Source organism: Populus alba, chromosome 1 (genome assembly GCF_005239225.2).
Source record: "Populus alba chromosome 1, ASM523922v2, whole genome shotgun sequence".
NCBI classification, from domain to species: Eukaryota; Viridiplantae; Streptophyta; class Magnoliopsida; order Malpighiales; family Salicaceae; genus Populus; species Populus alba.
In genome coordinates, this window is record NC_133284.1 from 47,744,753 (window position 1) to 47,763,251 (window position 18,499).

At 31.8% G+C, this 18,499-nt stretch overlaps 2 protein-coding genes across 5 annotated transcripts; one reads left to right on the forward strand and one right to left on the reverse strand.

Annotated features, from left to right (window-relative positions):
- Positions 1–5,512: 5,512 nt before the first annotated feature.
- LOC118030180 (uncharacterized) lies at positions 5,513–8,992 on the forward strand. The gene is made up of 4 exons (XM_035034168.2): positions 5,513–6,040; positions 7,445–7,637; positions 8,151–8,244; positions 8,351–8,992. The coding sequence occupies exons 1-4, from the start codon at positions 5,688–5,690 to the stop codon at positions 8,686–8,688; spliced, it is 978 nt and encodes a 325-aa protein (XP_034890059.1). The 5' UTR covers positions 5,513–5,687; the 3' UTR covers positions 8,689–8,992.
- Positions 8,993–14,808: 5,816 nt separating this feature from the next.
- LOC118030182 (putative beta-glucosidase 41) lies at positions 14,809–18,213 on the reverse strand. 4 transcript variants are annotated; one of them, XM_035034170.2, is made up of 13 exons: positions 17,816–18,213; positions 17,653–17,719; positions 17,465–17,523; positions 16,961–17,036; positions 16,806–16,877; positions 16,624–16,711; positions 16,271–16,526; positions 16,068–16,183; positions 15,764–15,987; positions 15,639–15,670; positions 15,451–15,553; positions 15,264–15,372; positions 14,809–15,174 (listed from the first exon to the last, which is right to left on the reverse strand). In XM_035034170.2, the coding sequence occupies exons 1-13, from the start codon at positions 17,966–17,968 to the stop codon at positions 14,979–14,981; spliced, it is 1,551 nt and encodes a 516-aa protein (XP_034890061.1). In that variant the 5' UTR covers positions 17,969–18,213; the 3' UTR covers positions 14,809–14,978. The 4 variants fall into 4 exon arrangements, with proteins under 4 accessions (XP_034890061.1, XP_034890067.1, XP_034890066.1 ...); XM_035034176.2 differs by lacking the exon at positions 17,816–18,213 and having other exon boundaries at positions 16,961–17,371; positions 17,653–17,720; XM_035034175.2 differs by lacking the exon at positions 17,816–18,213 and having other exon boundaries at positions 16,624–16,728; positions 16,961–17,371; positions 17,653–17,720.
- Positions 18,214–18,499: the final 286 nt, after the last annotated feature.

The window sequence follows — 18,499 nt, forward strand, 5'->3', positions numbered from 1 at the left end:
CTTATAGCAAAAAGGTACAAGCAAAAAGAATGAATTGATTATAGGGAATTCCTTCCCCCGTTACTAGATATGAGACCATCATATTATTGATCTCACTAACTGCATAGAATATATGGAAGATTTACCAAATAGATATGAAACCATTATTTCTAAATGGATTTCTCGAAGAAGAAATCTATATTGATTAGCCACCTGGATATATGAAGGAAGGAAAACAAGATAAGATGTACAAGTTGAAAAAAGTCTTTTAAAAGAATGATTTTGAAAAATATATCTATGAGCAAGCAATATATAAAGAAGAAGACAAATAAAAGTGTAATAATTGTTTGCTTATATGTTAATGACTTGATATTCACAGGTAATAATCCAAATATGTTTGACGCTTTTAGTAGGAGCATGGTCAAAGAATCCAGGATGACGAATATAGGCCAAATGACTCATTTTCTTGAAATAAAACTTATACAAAATGAGAAAGGAATCCTCATCTCTCAAAGCAACTATGTGAAAGAGATTTTGAATAAGTTTAGAATGGATAATTACAACCCTGTGGGAACTCCAGTTGAGACAAGATTGTAATTGAGGAAAAATATGCAAGGAGATGTAGATCTTACTTACTTCAAAAGTCTGGTTGGAAGCTTGAAATACCTGACTTGTACCAGATCAGTTATACTTTATAGAGTTGGGCTAGTCAAAAGATACATGAAGACCCTTGACCAGACTCATCTAAATACAGCCATGAAAATTCTTCATTGCATAAAAGGCTCTCTTAATGATGGTTTGTTCTACTCATACTATGAAGATTTCAAACTTATTAGTTCCTTTGATAGTAATTAGGGACTTGACTTGGATGGGAAAAAAAAAAAAAAGCACAAGCATGTTCACATTCTTTATGGGAGGCACAACATTTACCTAGTCATCAAAGAAACAATCAATTGTGACACTATCAACTTGTTAAGCCGAGTATGTTGTTGTTAGCTCAATTGTCTACCATGGTATCTAGCTATGAAATGTTTTTAAGTACTTGGGATTTTCATAAGAGAGTCTCACGGAACTCTATATTAACAATCTATTAGAAATTTTCCTTGCAAAAAAATTAATCTTTCATGATAGAAGCAAACATATCGATAGTCAATATCATTTTATAAAAGAGCATGTGAAGAAGTGGAATTGATCTTTTACAGGATTTATGATCAGATTACAGATATTTTCATGAAGCCCCTCAAGCATGATATGATGATATATGCATTGTTATTAAATAGTGGTTAAATATATAGTTATGCTGATTTTGTAGAGTGTTTTTGGATAGAGAGAGTGCTGGTGCTCATTTAGCACACCACAAGGTCATGAAACATGGGCCAGAGAAACTACCTGGCATGAATGTTGCAGGGACGGTTTTGGTACATACTTGTTTTGGTGGTGTTAGCAATGAGGTAAACGAATCAGAGGAAGCGAGGAAAAGGTTTGCTGCTTTTTGGCACTTTGTATGTCCTACAACAAGTAGGTGTGATGACCCTTTACGTAATCCAATTTTTTACCCAAAATTGGCTAGTCTGGGGGGCACCCTTGTCACTGTGCATTATGAAACTTTGAAGGAAAGTGCATGGGGTACTGTAGTGATTGAAATCATGGAGGCAAGAGGAGAGGGGCACGCCTTTCATTCTCTCAAACCTTCTACAATGGAAAAATCAGAAAACGAAACTAACCGGCCCTTAAATAAATGGTTTATAATTGCAATTTCAAAAATCATGCTGAGGATGTGAAGGAAATACAAACTCTTCAATAAAAACATTAGTATAATTTGTTCTTTTTTCCTTGCTGGGTTCACTAAATAGGAAAACAAAGTAGCCCAGTGAAGCTCTATAATGAAAGGGAGGTAGAATAGTGGGCTTGAAAGTTCGAGTGGGCTCGATGATTTACATTGCATAAATGTACAGTACTTCAGAACCAATTAGTAACCTTATGCAAATAGTGTGCACTCAGAGATCATTGGCAAAGACGTCGCTCAAGCCATGCCTATGTGAATTGCATTAGGAAAGTTGGTGCCGTGCTCAGTACAGAACTGAGGAATTGGCATTAAACGGTTCCATGATTTACATGGACTTTACTTAAGAACCAAGTAACCTAATGCAAGTGCATGAATGCAAGTGTGAACTCACAGATCTCACATTTACATGTTTAAAAGAATGATTATAGTTATTTTTTTAAAATATTTTTCATACTAAAATTATTAAAATAATATTTTTTTTAATTTTAAAAAATTATCTTTTAAATCAGAACATCAAAACAATCTAAAATATATAAGAAATTAATTTTTAACAAAAAAAAATTAATTTTTTTAGAAATATAAATTGGCTTGTGTTTCCAAAAGCTTCCTAAGTTCTTCAATTTATAGCTTTTTTAGTGATTTTTAACCTTTTTTTTATTAAATAATTATTTTTAATTAAAAAATTTTATTAGATTATTTTGATATATTAATATTAAAAATAAATTAAAAAAATTAAAAAAAAATTATTTTAATATTTTTCTGAAATACAAAATCCAGCGCTCAAAAAATATCAAGCATTTTCACCCTCTGTCGATTACCAACTGTCATGTCTATCCTGCAAACCTTAATTGTACAATCAGCTTTTACACTGACTTCAATAAATTATCGACTATTATATTTATAGTAACTACCTTTGCACTGTAATTTATTGTTAAATTATCATAAAATAAATAAATAAAACTTAAATATTTGAATGAAAATAAATTATAAATTGATAAATAAAGTATACCGACCTTAAAACCTGCGCTACGCCGCATTTAAGCAGTGTTTGATAATTTGATATTTAGTTTTGAAGTGTTTTTAAATAATATTAAATTTATTTTATTTTTTAAAAATTAATATATTTTTAATGTTTTCATACTATTTTAATATACTGATATTAAAAATAATTTTTTTTAAAAAATTTATTTTATGTGTTTTAAAATAAAAAAACAAATACTACCACACTCTAAACACTCTCTTAAATTTAAGTAAATGTTTTATATAATACAAAAAATATATTAATATTATGAATACATTTTATTATATTGTGATTTTTTAAATGGATAAGCATGAAGATATTATTTATATTTAATAAAATAAATTCATAAATAGTAAAAGATTTATTAAATACTTAAATTAAAAATAATTTTTTTCTAAAAAAAAATCAGTTGAGTTTGTAAACATTTAACCTTGACTTTTCTTTTAAATTTATGTATTTTTTATTTTAGAGGTGATTTTTATTTTTATAGTTGCATCATGCAAATAAAATTTATTATATCAAATATAAAAAAATAAATTACAATAATCTCTTTGAAATATTATAAAAATATATAATAATGAAAAAATAACGTCTATTTTTTAAAAAATTAAAAGATCAAAGAGAAAGGGTATTACTTTAGATTTAAATAAAACACTTAATGCAAAATAAAAAAAAATACATAAAAACAAAGGGTATTAATTAATTTTTTGCAAACAATATTAAAAAAGAATCAAGCACTCCTGGGTTAGACCCATTCGTTTGCTTTAGTTTATTTAAAAAAACTATTATCAATCATCACTTGACCTATTTTTTTTATCACCTTTGGTGACAAAAAATTGTGGTCTAAGTTTTTGGACCTCAAAAAAACTATATTTTATTTTTTTTTATTTTGTTTTTAACTTGAAAACATCTTTAAAAATCAATATAAACCTTCAACAACCACTTATCAACCTCAAAACACCATAAATCATTCTCAAAAAGAAAAATCAACCAAATACAAAAACCAAAAAAAATAATGAGAATGTTTGTAGAAAAATACCATCTTCATTAAACTCCTTTGAAGAAGAGAAATTTATTAACATAAAGATTTGACCCAAATGTGGTCAACTAATCACTTTTTTTTTTTGTTATTTTTTGATGAGTTTTTCTCTTTTTTTCTAAATCAAGAACTAAAAAAATAAACAAAATAAATATTTGGACCATAATGAGAATTTCAAAAACTTGAGATTGATCATGCTTTTTCTTTGTGTTTTATATTTTAGTCATTTCTCTTGCAATCTTGCCTTTGTTTCACAATTTCAAATAAAATTAGTGCATTAAAGGATTGAATAAAAAAGAGAGTTTAAGGGTGGAATTTTTTTTTAAAAAAAGTGATGAAATATAAACAGTAATCATCGATCTCAATTATTTTATTGTATTTAGTAATTTTCCATAATATATTTTTAAATATCAATAATAAATTTTATAATTATATAGAAAAATAAAAATTACTATGAAGTATTAAATAAGTTTTAACATATGTTAGCAGATCAAATATTTTAATAACATTTCTTGAATAAGTTATACCATAAATAAAGAAGTGAAGATAATATTACTAGCTAGCATTATATATATATATAAAAGCCATGGAGTCCAACTAGGTTATTTCCTGCAATATGCTCAAGTTGTACTATATTTTTTAAAAATGTAAAAAATAAAATATTTAGGTTGTGATTAATTTTTTTTGCATTCTCATTAAACCTAGTTCAACAAGTTAAATTTAAAAATTCTCGACTCGACTCTTTATCCCGTTTAAGTTTCAAATTAAATTATATTAAAGTTGCTCAAATTTGACCTGGTCAACTTAATAAGTTCAAAGACAATCTAGATGACTAGTAAAAATATGATTTGATTTTTTAAAAAAAATCTCAAAATAACATCTTTTTTTATTTAAATATTAAAACAAAGATGTATATCAGATCCATTAGGATCCATCTTGGATAACTTGTTAAAAATTATAGACTTCAATAGATTTAATAATGTTTTTTATTTAATTATTTAATAAAACATAAAGATGAATTCAAAATTAATATAATATTAAATTTAGAAGAAAAGTTTTCCTTTTATTTTTAAATTTGCCATGGATTTTCTCCATATTTTACACCTTGATTTTTTTTAAAATTTTTGTCTATACTTAGTAAAAATTTGACAAATCGGTTATAAAATTGGCATGGAAAGCTAAAAATATATTCAGAATGAAAATAAAAAAAGGATTGGTAATTGTAAATAGTGTAGGTATTTATGATTGTGATAATGGTTATGGTTCAAAGTATTTTTTACTTAGAAATATATAAAAATAAAATTTTTTATTTTTAAAAAAATATTTTTAATATTAACATATTAAAATAATTTAAAAACATAAAAAAATTAATTCTAAAACAATCAAAAATTAAAATTTTAAAAAAATATAATTTGCACCGCCTTACCTTAAATTGATATACACCCCATCAATAGATGCTTTTGGCAGGGAGCGCTTTAACGCATGGTCCACCGCTCTCTCTATCCAAAGCAAAACCCTCTCCATTTCCCACTAATCTCAAAACAGAAAAGATAATATTCTTATTACATTCACTAATCCATAATTTTAGGTGTAATAACCTCATTGGTTTTATCAAAAAGATTTAATGATTATTATTAGAAAGCAAATGGCAATAAATGCAAATTCATTCATTTTCTTTTCTTACACCAATGATTTTTATTTTATTTTATTTATAAAAAAAACACAGCCCGTATAGATATCCTACCAAAAAGCTTAAGCAAGGTAACCAGAAAAACTATAAATTCCCCATTTGTCTCAGTCTTTCTATCTTCTCATAGTGATTTCAATTCGAAACGTTTCAATTTCGTTATCAATCCTTGAGCATGGGAGGAGGAGGAGCGATGAGAGCTGCGGCTAAGGTGGCTGGAATTGGAGGGGTTAACTCCGGGATCCGTGGCGGCATCTCTTGTGTTCCTCCATCGGCGGAGCAGTCGGTGCGCAATGCTTCCCGTCCTGTTTCGGCGATCATATCGTCCACGCTGAGTGGAGGTGAGGTTGCGGCGACGGTGCAGAGGCCTTCGTGGGAGCTGGATGAGTGGGAGTTCGCTGGTGGCGTGGAAGAGGAGACGGTAATGCATTCGGCTGAGCCTGTGGCTAGAGTTGTTTTCGGTGGTGCACCGCCGAGTTTGCAGGAGGCTGAGGCAGCTACTTTTGAATTGAAAGATGCTTTCCAAAAGTAATGTTTTAACCTTCATTGAATCCACTTGTTTTTAATTGTGCTTTGATTTGATTAAGGATTGTGTCGTTTTTATTTCCTTCTATGTTTTTATATTGTTAATGATTCATAACTATTATGATATTTGGGAATTGTTGTTAATCTTGAAAGTGTGGAGCTTTGACATTTTGGTTTCAGTTTATAGAAACTGCGATTGATAATAAGATAAAAAATGAAAAGAATGGAATTTTAAATTCTTGATGTCGAATCATGCTGTGTTTTCTTTGGTTGTTGAATGTATAGAGGAAATGGGGCTTCGCGTCTGTAATCCTAGTGGTTGTCGATGTAAGTTCTTGGAGATTTTTTGAACACTTTTTTGTTTATTATTGACACAGAAAAAAATTGAAAAGGTATGTGATATTTGATGGTTTTGGGATGATTTATTGTTTTTTGAATCGTTGAATTTCAGGACATGAAAGTTTCTGCATGCTTCTTGTCCGTGAACACGGAAATGACTTATTATTTGCATTAAAAACTGTTTTTTGTTCTGCTACCTGGGATTGTTTGGTGTTATCATCATTTAGATTAGGTTTAAATGGCTGATTGAACTTTGCATGCTATGTGTAGTTGGTTTGGCTGGAATTTGATAGATTGCCCTTGTACTGATTAGGTTGTTATCTTTCATAATCGTTGTTGAATTTGGTGTGATCAGTTCTCTTGTAAATTGCTATTTTTTTTTAATTGAATTTTCTCTCATCTACTTTCGAGATGCTTACCTTCAAGACAAGGTAGTTAAATTGAAAGAAGGCTCTTCTAAATAGCATCATTGAGTTTGATGTAACTTCTAAGTGCATATAGCCAAATTGCATGGTAATCAGAAATTTCCAGTACACATGCTGACAAAAAGCTGTGGTTTTTCTCCTCCTTATGGGAAGCTTCCAGGCATATAAATATCCTCACTTGTGTGTGTCTGATGTGTATCTTTAATCTCTTTCTTCCCTATCATTGCATTTTTATGGCAATTGTAGTTGCTGAAGAAGTAAATATTATGGAACTGAGGATGCATTTCTTGGATTGCTGGAATCATATCAAATATCATCTTTGGGGAACGTATGTTCCTTGATTTTTACTTATGAATAATTTTGCCACTGTAAGATCTCAGAGTTTCTATTTTTCTTTTTCTGAAACATGATGCTTATTTGTCTATGCAGATAATGTCAGTTCATTATTTTTCTTGATGAGTTTAGTTGTTATACCAAATTGGCTAACAGAATTATATGTGGTGTTTTATTGAAGTTGTGGAACATCTGTGTTGCCAGGATTTTTAATAGCTATGCTATTAGTTTTTTTTTTTTGTTCCTTATTTTAATTCTGGTGGCATGATATCATGTTTACCTTTTTTTTATGCTTAACTGTTATTCACAGAGTATATCTGTCGGCTCCAAGCTCAGGAACTGGCAGTTCAGATGGAGGTAGTCAGTTGTCTGGCCTCCCTTTGCTTAGAAAATCAGACTCTTTGGAAACTAAAGGTTGTATTACCTGTGACCCAACTGGAGCTCCTGTGTCAAAATATGCTATGCAGGCATTTTCATTGCTTAATGAAAGTCCTAAAATTCAGGTTCTGATACATCACTCTCCCGTCGAGTATTTCTTTTCTCCTTTTGCTTAGAGTTGCATTCATGATGAGTTAATTTGACAATGCAGTTGCTTGTAATTGAACAAATATATCTCAATTATTTTTTTCTACTACAGAATTGAATTAATCTTCAATTATGTGTTTGTTGTGGTTTCATTATGTTTGGTATTGTTAGCTGCTGAGTGGTTTTCAAGCTTAGCTTCAATGACACTAAGCTTTCGATGCATTTCGAAAACCCCTGTCATTTCATACAGCCTGGACCATGCATAGAATGTATAACTGATATGCTGCTTTGTTTTATAAATTATAAGGCCTGATATATAATACCTTAGGACTTTCAATTTTGTTGGATTCCTTAAGGCCACTTGAACATTTTGAAATGTATATTTTTTTTTTTTCTATTATTGCATCTAACATACCGGTTTTAAAATATATTAATGTTGATTGATGAATTCAGCTTACTGGACTAATCACTGATTTTAATATTATGCATAGACTGTTGTTGCTGCCGTTGCCTCTGATCCAAATGTCTGGAACGCAGTTTGGGAGAACGAAGCCCTTCAGGATTTCCTCCAGTCCCAGAATACCAGTAAGTGTTCTCTTTTTTCTTTCAATCCACGTGTGCCATTCTTTTTTTATATTCCTGTTATCTATCTCTACCTATTTTATACCTGAAGCCAAGGAATCTGTTGCAGATACCCAGTCATCTGAAGCCAAGGAGTTTGTCAGAGATACCGACTTTCAGGATGCAGTATCTTCTAAGAAGTTAGCTGAATTATCTGATGATGAAAGTGATGCTGGAAGCTCTCAAACTGAACTCGTGGATATTATCAATAACGTCAAGCTTACTGTGGTTGACATGGTGACCAATGTATCTTCTTACTTCCAAAAGATTTTTAGCTTTTCATCTGCAGAGCACACTCCTGCTGCCAATGAAAGTCCTGCAGCAACTACCATCGAAAAGACCATAGGAGCATCTCTCATGGCACTGGCAGTGATGGTTATTGTGGTGGTTGCGCTGAGACGCCCTTAAAAGTTCATTTCCTGGCAAGCCAGCCCGTAAATTAGCCGAGTCTGCAGCCTTATTTGTGTTTCTGGATGCTTAAATGGATGCCTAAAAAATGTTCTAGATATAGCATATTTATGTATAGTTTTGAAAGATAACATTGAGTACTACGCATCCATGTTTGAATAATTTTCGTTTTATTTTTCCATCAGGCTGCATTTCACCTGTTGTGGTTGACCTCCTGGAGCAACCACTTGTTGCAATAGTAATCTCTTTTGGATGACAGATGAAGACGAAAAATAATGAAAAAGACTTATTTATATTGCTTGAATGACTACATAGTTGTATCTCATTACAATTCCAGTTCAGTTCATGGTGACAGTTGCTGTCAAAGTCGCTATGCTATCAATGCCTGCTTTGGTGTCAATGGTAAATTTTACTTGCTCAGCTATTTATATTCAGAGATCAATACCATAAAATTGGCACTTAGATTACTTATTTGAATCTACAAAATTGAGCATGTTACATTAGAAGCTCGTGAAACAAATCACCAGCAGATGGTCATCTTCATCTTTTTTTTTTTTGGGGGACACCCCGTTGAAGAAATCAGATTATCATGCATGGTTCTCTGATTATACCTCGGTACTAATATACAGAATGGCCTCCTTCTCCAGATGCATCTTTCCTTTGTCTCTTTTACTTTTTACCGGTGTCCGGTTTGGTTGGCCTCGCTGATAAGAACAAATTTCACTTGAGCTTTTTGTAATTGAGGAAACCTGTGTAGCTTCGATACTCAATCAAGGAATAAACATTTATACTAATATGCTTACCTTTCTCAAGACAAATGCCAAGTATAAATCAGCTTAGGATAAAAAAGAAGCTATTCCATCATGCAACAATTTCAAAGAAAAAACATAAAGATACAGGTAAAAAAACCCACTGAGGTCTCGGTTCCCATCACCCAAAGCACCAAGTCTTTGCGTTAAATCAACGTACTCTGGTTTCTTCATATTTTCGTGTACAAAATCGTGATTATTCTTCACAAAAACCAGCTCAAAGTCATACTGCCAAAGTTGAAAGCATGGCTACATGATAAGTCTATATAGGTTGATGCTTGAAAAGCTCCACGTGTGGCCAGCTTTTAAAACCAGAGGAATACTTTGATAGCTTTGAAAAGATGTTGAAACCACAGGCTTCATTTCCTGCACCGTGACTTTTTTTTTTTTTTTTTAAAAAAAAGCAATAATTTTATACCTCTTCTGCCAAAGATTTGAAGATGTTGATAGGGACAATCCATTCAGGACAATCAACAGCATCCTGCAACAGAAACCATGGGTATCAACATCATCTGGAGTTTAGAATGAGAATCTTTCAACTAAAGCGTACAAAGGGAACCGAATAATTAAGTAGCAGAAGAATAAGAGCTCGTAATTTCTGATGGATAGATTGAGAAGGGAATAAACAGAGGATTTCATCATTACTGGCATGTGGTAACTAATTGGGTGCTGCACAAAAAAAGCATAAGTTCAATTGATGCAAAAATACTTGATAACTCATGAATAGCTCTAAATGGAAGTTGTACTTGATACCCAAAGGGCTAGAAGATTTAAATTTCTGAACCATAGAGCAATGAACTTGTCAGATTAGAGCATAGGGTACAAAGGTCTAAATCTTGGAGTTGTGAAAAGGAACATTTTATGAGAACACTTCGGATAGACTGAGAGTATGTTTGATGGTATAGTAACGATTACTTTTTAAATAATTTTTCGTGTTGAAATATATGTTAATGATTTTAAAAAAAAAAAAACCATTTTTGATAGTATCACATCAAAACAATCTAAAATATACAAATTATATTAAATTTTAACAAAAAAAAAAAAAATTTTTTTTAGAAACACGATTTACACCGCGTTTTCACACAATTTTTCTTTGCAAGGTCTAAATCAAACATCATTATTCCATGAATTCTTAAAAAAGCCTTCCCATACAGAGCATATATAAACAGAAATGCAAGATATCACATTAATAGAAAATTTCATGATGTTATGAAGGTGCCTCCTGGCCTTTTATGTTCGTAGAGGCAGAAAAAAGCATGTTATGTTTTTGGTCAAAATTCATAAATCTGATCTTTTGAAAATATTTGAAAGGCACAAGACAAAAACCTTCTCCAAGTTTTTTTTATGATAACATTTGCATCCGGCATTGTTCCTATGAAGGTGCCTCCAGGCCGAAGCAAGGTTGATATATTGGCTAATGCTCTCAGTGCACGTGCCTCAGTTGACCATGAATAGTGCAAGGCAAACTGCAAATTTTGTGTTGATGCTTCAGAACTAAGTAAAACCACACACAGAGATTTGATGAATCCTATGGATATATATCCATGATTTGCATGATTAACTGAAGAATTAGCATATAACAATGGGAAAGATATTATATCCAGTCCAATGCACTGGAAAATGGAAAGTACAATATAGCAGAGATGCATGGAAAGGACAAATACTTTGGGTATTAAGTTTGAAGCATCAGCTAGTTCCTAGGTTTTTCTGGTCATATTGTGCCCTTTTAGCGAGACAGATACGTCAAAAGGAACACAAAAATTGATGATATTAACATTTTCAAATTTCTAGAAAAAAAAAAGGACATTTGTATTCATATATCACACAACAATATCCATTTCCATTATCAAGCAAAGTTATTAAGAGTCCAGTGAAATAGCTCAAAAAGTCCCTAGGTCAGCATAGTTGATTGATGAGTAGATATAGATGCAGAAAAAATTTAAATGCTTGACAGCTGCTTCAGCAGATGCTGGATTTAGCATTACATTAAGTGGTGGTCTGGTAATGCAGCTAGGTGTGACCCATCATAAATTGAGGCTGCACTTGAAGTTTAACAAAAATCAAATAGTCCAGCTTTGCAAAAAGCTGCTCATCTCAGTTTTTTCCATAACAAAGAGTAACACGGGGAAATGAAACAGAAACGAAGAAGAAAGATTTAACAAAGGCCAATGCAGGAAGAAAAAGAGGCACCACCACTTACCTTCCTCATTGCCGCCACAAAAATATCCTTGAGTCATTGTCGACAACAGCGGCACCACCATTAGAGGGAAGAAAACCGCGCAAGGTAGCCTGCTCTTTCCTTCTCCTTCTTTTTCAACTGCATTTTCTCATATCCACTGTTCTGCTAAGTGAACAGTGAAGAGATTCACTATCCACTGTTCACGTTGCATGTGAACAGTGGAGAGGTGGAAAGTGAATTAATTCACTCTCCACTATTCATGTGAACAATGTAGAGTGTCTCCACTATCGGTTCGGCCCAAACCTAAATGCATTAGACCGTGTCCGACCTTGTAAAATAAAAAAAATTCCAATAAAATTTCTTAGATATTATGTTTTATTTGAAAAATTAGTGTTAAATATTATTCAATGGCATTACATAATTACATTAGAAGAAGATCTCATGATAATGTATCATTTGCAGAATTTGATAGCAATCCCAATTTTATTCCTGATGATATTTTACCTGATATTGTTGTACGCTTAGAAAGCCATGGAAACTATATTCCTTATCACATGAATTTCGTACGTGATGGAATTGCAGACAGTTTAATGAAACAATAAAAAAAAACTTTATATAACGTATTGTTTATTTCATGATGTAATAGCAGTAGTTAAGTATACAATATTTCAATTAAAAACCATCAATATTAATACATGTTTTTTTTTTAGTTATTTTATAACCTTAATTTTAAAAGTATTCTTAACCAATCACATTAAATTACTTTTTGTTCAATCTTAATTTCAACCACAGTTTTCACCAAACATATATTTTACTAAACCAACCTTAACTAAAAGTGTTTTTTATAAAATAATTTTTTTCAAATCACAACCACAAAAGCTACCATAATTTCAAACATATTATTATTATTATTATTATTATGTGAGGGAGAAGAATAATGATAATGATAGTAGTGATAATGATAGTGGTAACTGTTGTTAATATGTTGTTAATATAGTAATACTACTCCTAATAATAATAATAATATTGATTTTAATAATGATAGATAAAGGTAATAGTAGTAATACTAGTTATTAATATTAATAGCAATAATGGTTATGATTCTTATTATTTGAATTGTTATTTTTAAAAATTCTTTTGTAATTTTTTTTTTAATTTTATCATTTAATATCTAATTTATTAAAAAGTGAACTTCATGGTTTTTTTAAATTGAATGCTTCGGGTTTAATAACTTGAGTCAAGAGTTTAAAAAAATTAACATATTTTTTTAAGAGTTTAATAATTATTTATATTTTTTATTGAATTATTCCAGTTATATAATTTAAATTACAAGTTTGACCGAATATCTCATGTTAATTTAGTTCTAATTAGCATTATTATCTATTATCATGACCGGTTTTTAATATTTTTTCTTACTCTATTTCAATACTTAATAGTATTTTTTATACAAAGAAATAATATTGTCTCGTGGGAAACGCGGCACTGAAGCTAGTCTCAACTTCTATTCTTAAAAATCCCAATTCATCCTCTCTCTAGTGTTGCTTGTTGTCGGATAAAAAGGGAAAGAAAGCCTCATCACTCCATTATTGCTTCATGTCGAGGTGACGGTGTTAACAGTAAGATGCAGATCCTATTTTAAAAAGTTTAATTGATAAAATAATATTTTTAATAATATAATTATGGGTTTTTTACTATATATATTTCAGTAGGAAAAAGCTATTTAAAAAGCTAATCATATTGGAGTGAGAGAGATGAGTTTGATGTTATTTTTTTCCATATGAGTGCATTTAATTTGTTTATTTTTTGTTGGTCCTATTTTATTAGTTTTGGTTATTTTAAGAGATATATAAAAATAGAATTTTTTGAGAGAAAAAAAGATATTTTAACATTTTATTTAGAACTCTCTTAGAGCATGCAGGTTATTAGGCTTAGGTTGAGTTTGTTTTTTACATTTAAAAAGTGTTTTTAAAAATTTATAAAATCATTTTTTTCATTTTTAATTAATTTTAATGATTTTTTTTCATTTTAAAACATTAATGTTACAAATAGATTTTTTTAAAATGTATATATATATTTTAATATATTTTAAATAAAAAATACTTAAAAAACAACTCAATTCTAATAGCTGCCTTAATATCTTAAGTGAGCTTGTAAAAATTTAACGTGAAAAAATTAAAAAAAACTATCTACATGCATGAGTGAGAGAAGGTCGTTGTGAGTAGGTGAAGAGCCAGAGGAGGTTGGTAGGGCCGGGTCCTGAAAATAAAAATAAAAATTACGGCTCTCTTTTAAATAATTTAAAATTTTAGGTTAAAAACTACTAAATTGCAACAAAATTTTAACTACCTTCAAATTGCATAATTCTGAGCTAAAAGATAGATTTAAAAGAAAAATAGTTAAAATTATGTATGTACGAAGATATAAATATATCACAATCACAAGTAAGATTTGAACTTTCAATTTATAAATAAACAATTTATAAGGAGCGTAATTGTCACCATACTATTATTATATTAACTCTAATCATTGGTTAACAACAGATGAAATCAAGCTGTTCTATATATTTCATGGTGATAAAAAGTTAGTTCTTTGACGAACATTTTTGTGAGAAAGTTACACTACGAAATACTTTTCTCTTTGAAATCATAACTCCAAGCTCTTAATAAATTTTTTTTTTATGTTTTAATGGACTAGTTATAACACTAGAACAAAAGGATCATAGGATTAGTTTTTGTCTTCTTGTTCCTCAATGGCTTCGCATTCCATTTTCTGGTTCTCTATTTATTCATGTCTTCTTTTATATGCCAAGTTACAGGTGAGTTCTTCTTGATTCTGCAACTCTGTTCTTCTAAGAATATTTTCATTTAATTCCTTTGGTCTTCAAGCAAATCCCTGTTTGATGAGGATTAAGTAAAATGTCGTCCCATGTTACCTAAGTAGCATACCAACTTGTACCTAACTAAGATGTGAATGACTTTTTTAACTTAGCATATCCATCGTCTGCGGACAATTCCTACCTCACGAACCAGGAAAAAAACGCATGTACTAACACACCTTGTCTTGCTCGCATGAAGTGAGATTCACAGGGTCAATTCGATAGCTCGAGGAAAAGATTTAAATGAAAACATAAAATAACAGGAAAAGGGGAAAATTTATAGATAAATGGTATATTTCTTATTTCTTTCTTTACCAAGTTTCATACCTGTTAGAATTTTCTTCCTTCCTTTTTGTCCATGAATTTTACAATTCTGTGTCCCAATTTCCATCCCAACGTATATATATGGTGACTAATATTATACGTTTTACAATTGGCTTTTCAGGTTATCTTCTAATCTGAGTGTACTTTTGAACCATTCTGCAGAAGCTTTTGGTACCCTTGTAAGGTTGTTTCTGTAATCCACAAAGTAGAGTCCAAACCGCACGGTGTAGCCTGAGTTCCATTCCCAGTTGTCCAGCAAAGACCACGCAAAATAACCTCGAACATCACAATTGTCTTGCCTGCGTTGATTAAGTTTTCTGTTAGGTTGCTGGAATGTGCAATGCCTCAAGAAGCCAAAAATGTATGAACCTAACACAGCTGCCATCACCTTATAGCTGCAGAAATGTTGGAGAGATAGTCTCTGTGGTATTCTATTCTCTTGTCGTCCTGCAAGGCCTTGTTTAAAGATATGAACGGCGTGTTCAGATCATCCATTCCTGAAATCATGGAGTCAGGTTTATGCAATATTCTCTAAGTTTAGAATTGTGGCATTTGATTGAAGAGTGAATACTTGCCATTTTCTGTTATTACCACTGGTGGGTTCCCATACTTATCTTTCACGTATTTGAGCAACTTGTGGATGCCCCACGGGACAATGTGTAGCCAGCGGGAAGCTGCCTGGAGGAGGAATTACTTGTGAGCTGACTGACTTTAGTTTTGAAATCTATAACAAAATCTTAGGGGGTGAGTTGTTGGGACATACTCGTTCTCCGATTGCAACCCCACGCCGGTAAGCTGCAATCGAGGAGAAGGACAAAGATAATCAATTCATTGCCTGAAAACGCATTCTTTTCTTCAAATGTATGGAACAGTACTTTGACATCTTACAGGTAGTAATCACAGCGGCGTCGGACGATGCGTCCTGCAATATCAGTTTCCGAATCCTTGTCCTGTCATTCCGAACATATAGTGTTGTGTAATGATTTATGCCAACAAAGTCAAAAGAACCAACTAGGAGTTTCGACATCCCTTGAGAGATCTCAGGCAGTCTTTCCCCCACAAGCTTTTTCATTGAGAGAGGATATTTTCCAAGGATAAGTGGATCGAGGAACCTGATACGTTTTTGATTTGTTAATCAAACTTGTAATAACAAATTGATTCCTTGAAAAATATTATGAACACAAGATTTTACCATCCAATTCCAAAATCCATTGCTCTTTGTGCCGCATCTTTGTCCTCTTCAGCGTCAGATATTGGTTCATACCACTTGGAATCTAATGTTATTCCAATCTGACCTCCTTGTTTTCCCTGGAAGAGATTATTTTCTATCAGCTTTTTCAGAAAGGTAAGAGCACCATTTCTAAGCAAAATCGGTGTAGTTTTATGCAGGAGTACCTTGAAATGTAACTGGTAACAACGATAAGCAGCGGCATGTGACAAAAGGATGTTGTGACCTACAATGTATGGCTCGGAGGATGAATTCCCCTTCCTACAAAGAAAATGGCCCATAATAGAGCACCTTCCAGGAGCCTGGATACCGGTATCGTAACCCTGAATTGAGAAACCACGAGGTTCGTTGAAAGTGATCCAGTGTTTCACTCTGTCGCCAAAAGCTTGGAAGCAAGTGAAGGCATAATGCTCGAAGTCCTCTCTGTAAGTGATTCATTTGCTTTTTATAAAGCTTGAGTATATTCTCAAAAAAATGCTAAATTCAGTTGCAGAGTTGCAGTGCATGGAGTATCACTTACACAATTTGTTTGCTCAACCATCCTTCATATTTATCTTCAAGCATCTGTGGAAGATCCCAATGATATAGGGTTACATAAGGCTGGATTCCTGATCGAAAACAACGGCTATAAACTTCATTACTGCTTTTACTTCAAAGAAAATAAATTTGATTTTCAACTGATGATTTTGATCTACGAGCAACCTTTTTCTAGCAAAGTATCTATGAGGCAGCTGTAGTAATCTATCCCTTCTTGGTTTGGCACCCCTGTTCCATCTGATAAATTCCAAGGCATTCAGTGATAAATAAATGGCCAAGAAGAATGTAAAGAAAAATATCAGGACTTGATTGTAACTTACTTGGAAAGATTCTTGGCCAAGATATTGAGAATCTGTAGGCATCCATTCCTAAATCCTTCATCAAATCTATATCCCCCTGTAAAATTTATGTTTTTCTCTTTCTTAATCGCTTTTGATGAAAGCATAGAAGCATTTCAGCAAGAAACATTTTTTTTTGTGTTTCAACTCAAAGCCACTTGTCTTCTTCCAATTTCTATACGTATTTTCCATTTTCTTAAGGTGGTTGACACATCATCATCATCACACCATAGTTATATGATTATTTTAATGTATTGATACATATGTGAAAATCGTATTGAATATTCTCATCATATGAATTCTCTGTCCCTAACCATTGATCTGGAGTTGATTTCTTTTCCCACAATTGTTCATCCATCAACGAACAAGTTCATCAACATAATAAAGTCTTGCCTGTTTTACAAGCAGATTGAAAAAAACAATAAAAGAGAAGGTCAATTACAACATGCTTGGAACAAACTCAGTCAATGGAAGCCATTAATTTACCTTAAACCGGTGATATTGATCAACTGCTGTATCTGCATTGCTGAGGTCCAATATCCTTCCTGTTGAAACACATTCCATGACAGGTAGTAATAGGTTTCATGTCAAATCCAATCATTTCTTTCCTGTCAAATCCTGTCTTAATTTGCTGTAATGAATTTAATTCCCTGTAAACTCGAGTCTTTCTTTACCTGGTTGCCTTGTGAAGGTATCCCATATGCTATCTCCCTTGTTTCCTTCATTCACGGCTCCTTCAAACTACCACAAAACACAGCAAATAATCATTAAATCGTGCCACACACACGCACAGAGGACGATGATTCATGCATTGAGAATCGGAAAGGGCAGCAGCACCTGGTAAGCAGAAGAGGCAGTCCCAAATGTGAAGCCACTAGGAAAATCAGCCCTGCTAATAGGCTTTGAGTTTACAAAAAGGGATGTTGTTAAGAAGATCACGATCAGGAGCAGTGTGATATTAGTCATGGTGATCAAGAAAGATCTCAACATGTTCTTGAGGAGTGCTATAAAGTATTAGATATAATTTAAGTAGGTGTGAATCTTAATTTACAGTACAAGATGGAAAAGGAGTGATTGGAACAAACTAATTACTTGGTTTTATAGGTGAAGAATAAATGGTTGAAGAGGAAATGCGTGGAAAGGATGGACATCTGGGTTTCTCTTGAACCAGAAGGTGTTCACAGGATAGGTTGGGGTGGCCGAGAGAGGTTGGCTTAGAAGCTGTCTTTGCCTCCTTTGTGTGCACGTTAGTATAACAAAAGGAATAGCAAGGATTTAACAAATATTATTATATCCAATGTAAAACAAGGAATCTTTGGTCCCCTTTTTAAAAAATCTTCTATATAGGAAAAACAAAATAAAAAATGAGGTTGATTGATTAGTGTTTTGAAATAAACTGCCCTCTCGCAGTGTGGCTGAAACAAAGATTTATTAAAATTTATTTTTTTTTTATTTTAAAATTAATTTTTTAATGTTTTTGAATCGTTTTAATATGTTAATTTAAAAATAAATATTATAAAA

Coding starts and splice junctions, on each gene's coding strand:
- LOC118030180 (XM_035034168.2), top strand. CDS start 5,688: ATGGGAGGAGGAGGAGCGATGAGAGCTGCGGCTAAGGTGGCTGGAATT. Junction 6,041..7,444: donor TTGAAAGATGCTTTCCAAAA/GTAATGTTTTAA, acceptor TGTTATTCACAG/AGTATATCTGTCGGCTCCAA. Junction 7,638..8,150: donor ATGAAAGTCCTAAAATTCAG/GTTCTGATACAT, acceptor TATTATGCATAG/ACTGTTGTTGCTGCCGTTGC.
- LOC118030182 (XM_035034170.2), bottom strand. CDS start 17,968: ATGTTGAGATCTTTCTTGATCACCATGACTAATATCACACTGCTCCTG. Junction 17,720..17,815: donor CTGCCTCTTCTGCTTACCAG/GTGCTGCTGCCC, acceptor GTTTTGTGGTAG/TTTGAAGGAGCCGTGAATGA. Junction 15,671..15,763: donor CGCCGCTGTGATTACTACCT/GTAAGATGTCAA, acceptor CCTCGATTGCAG/CTTACCGGCGTGGGGTTGCA.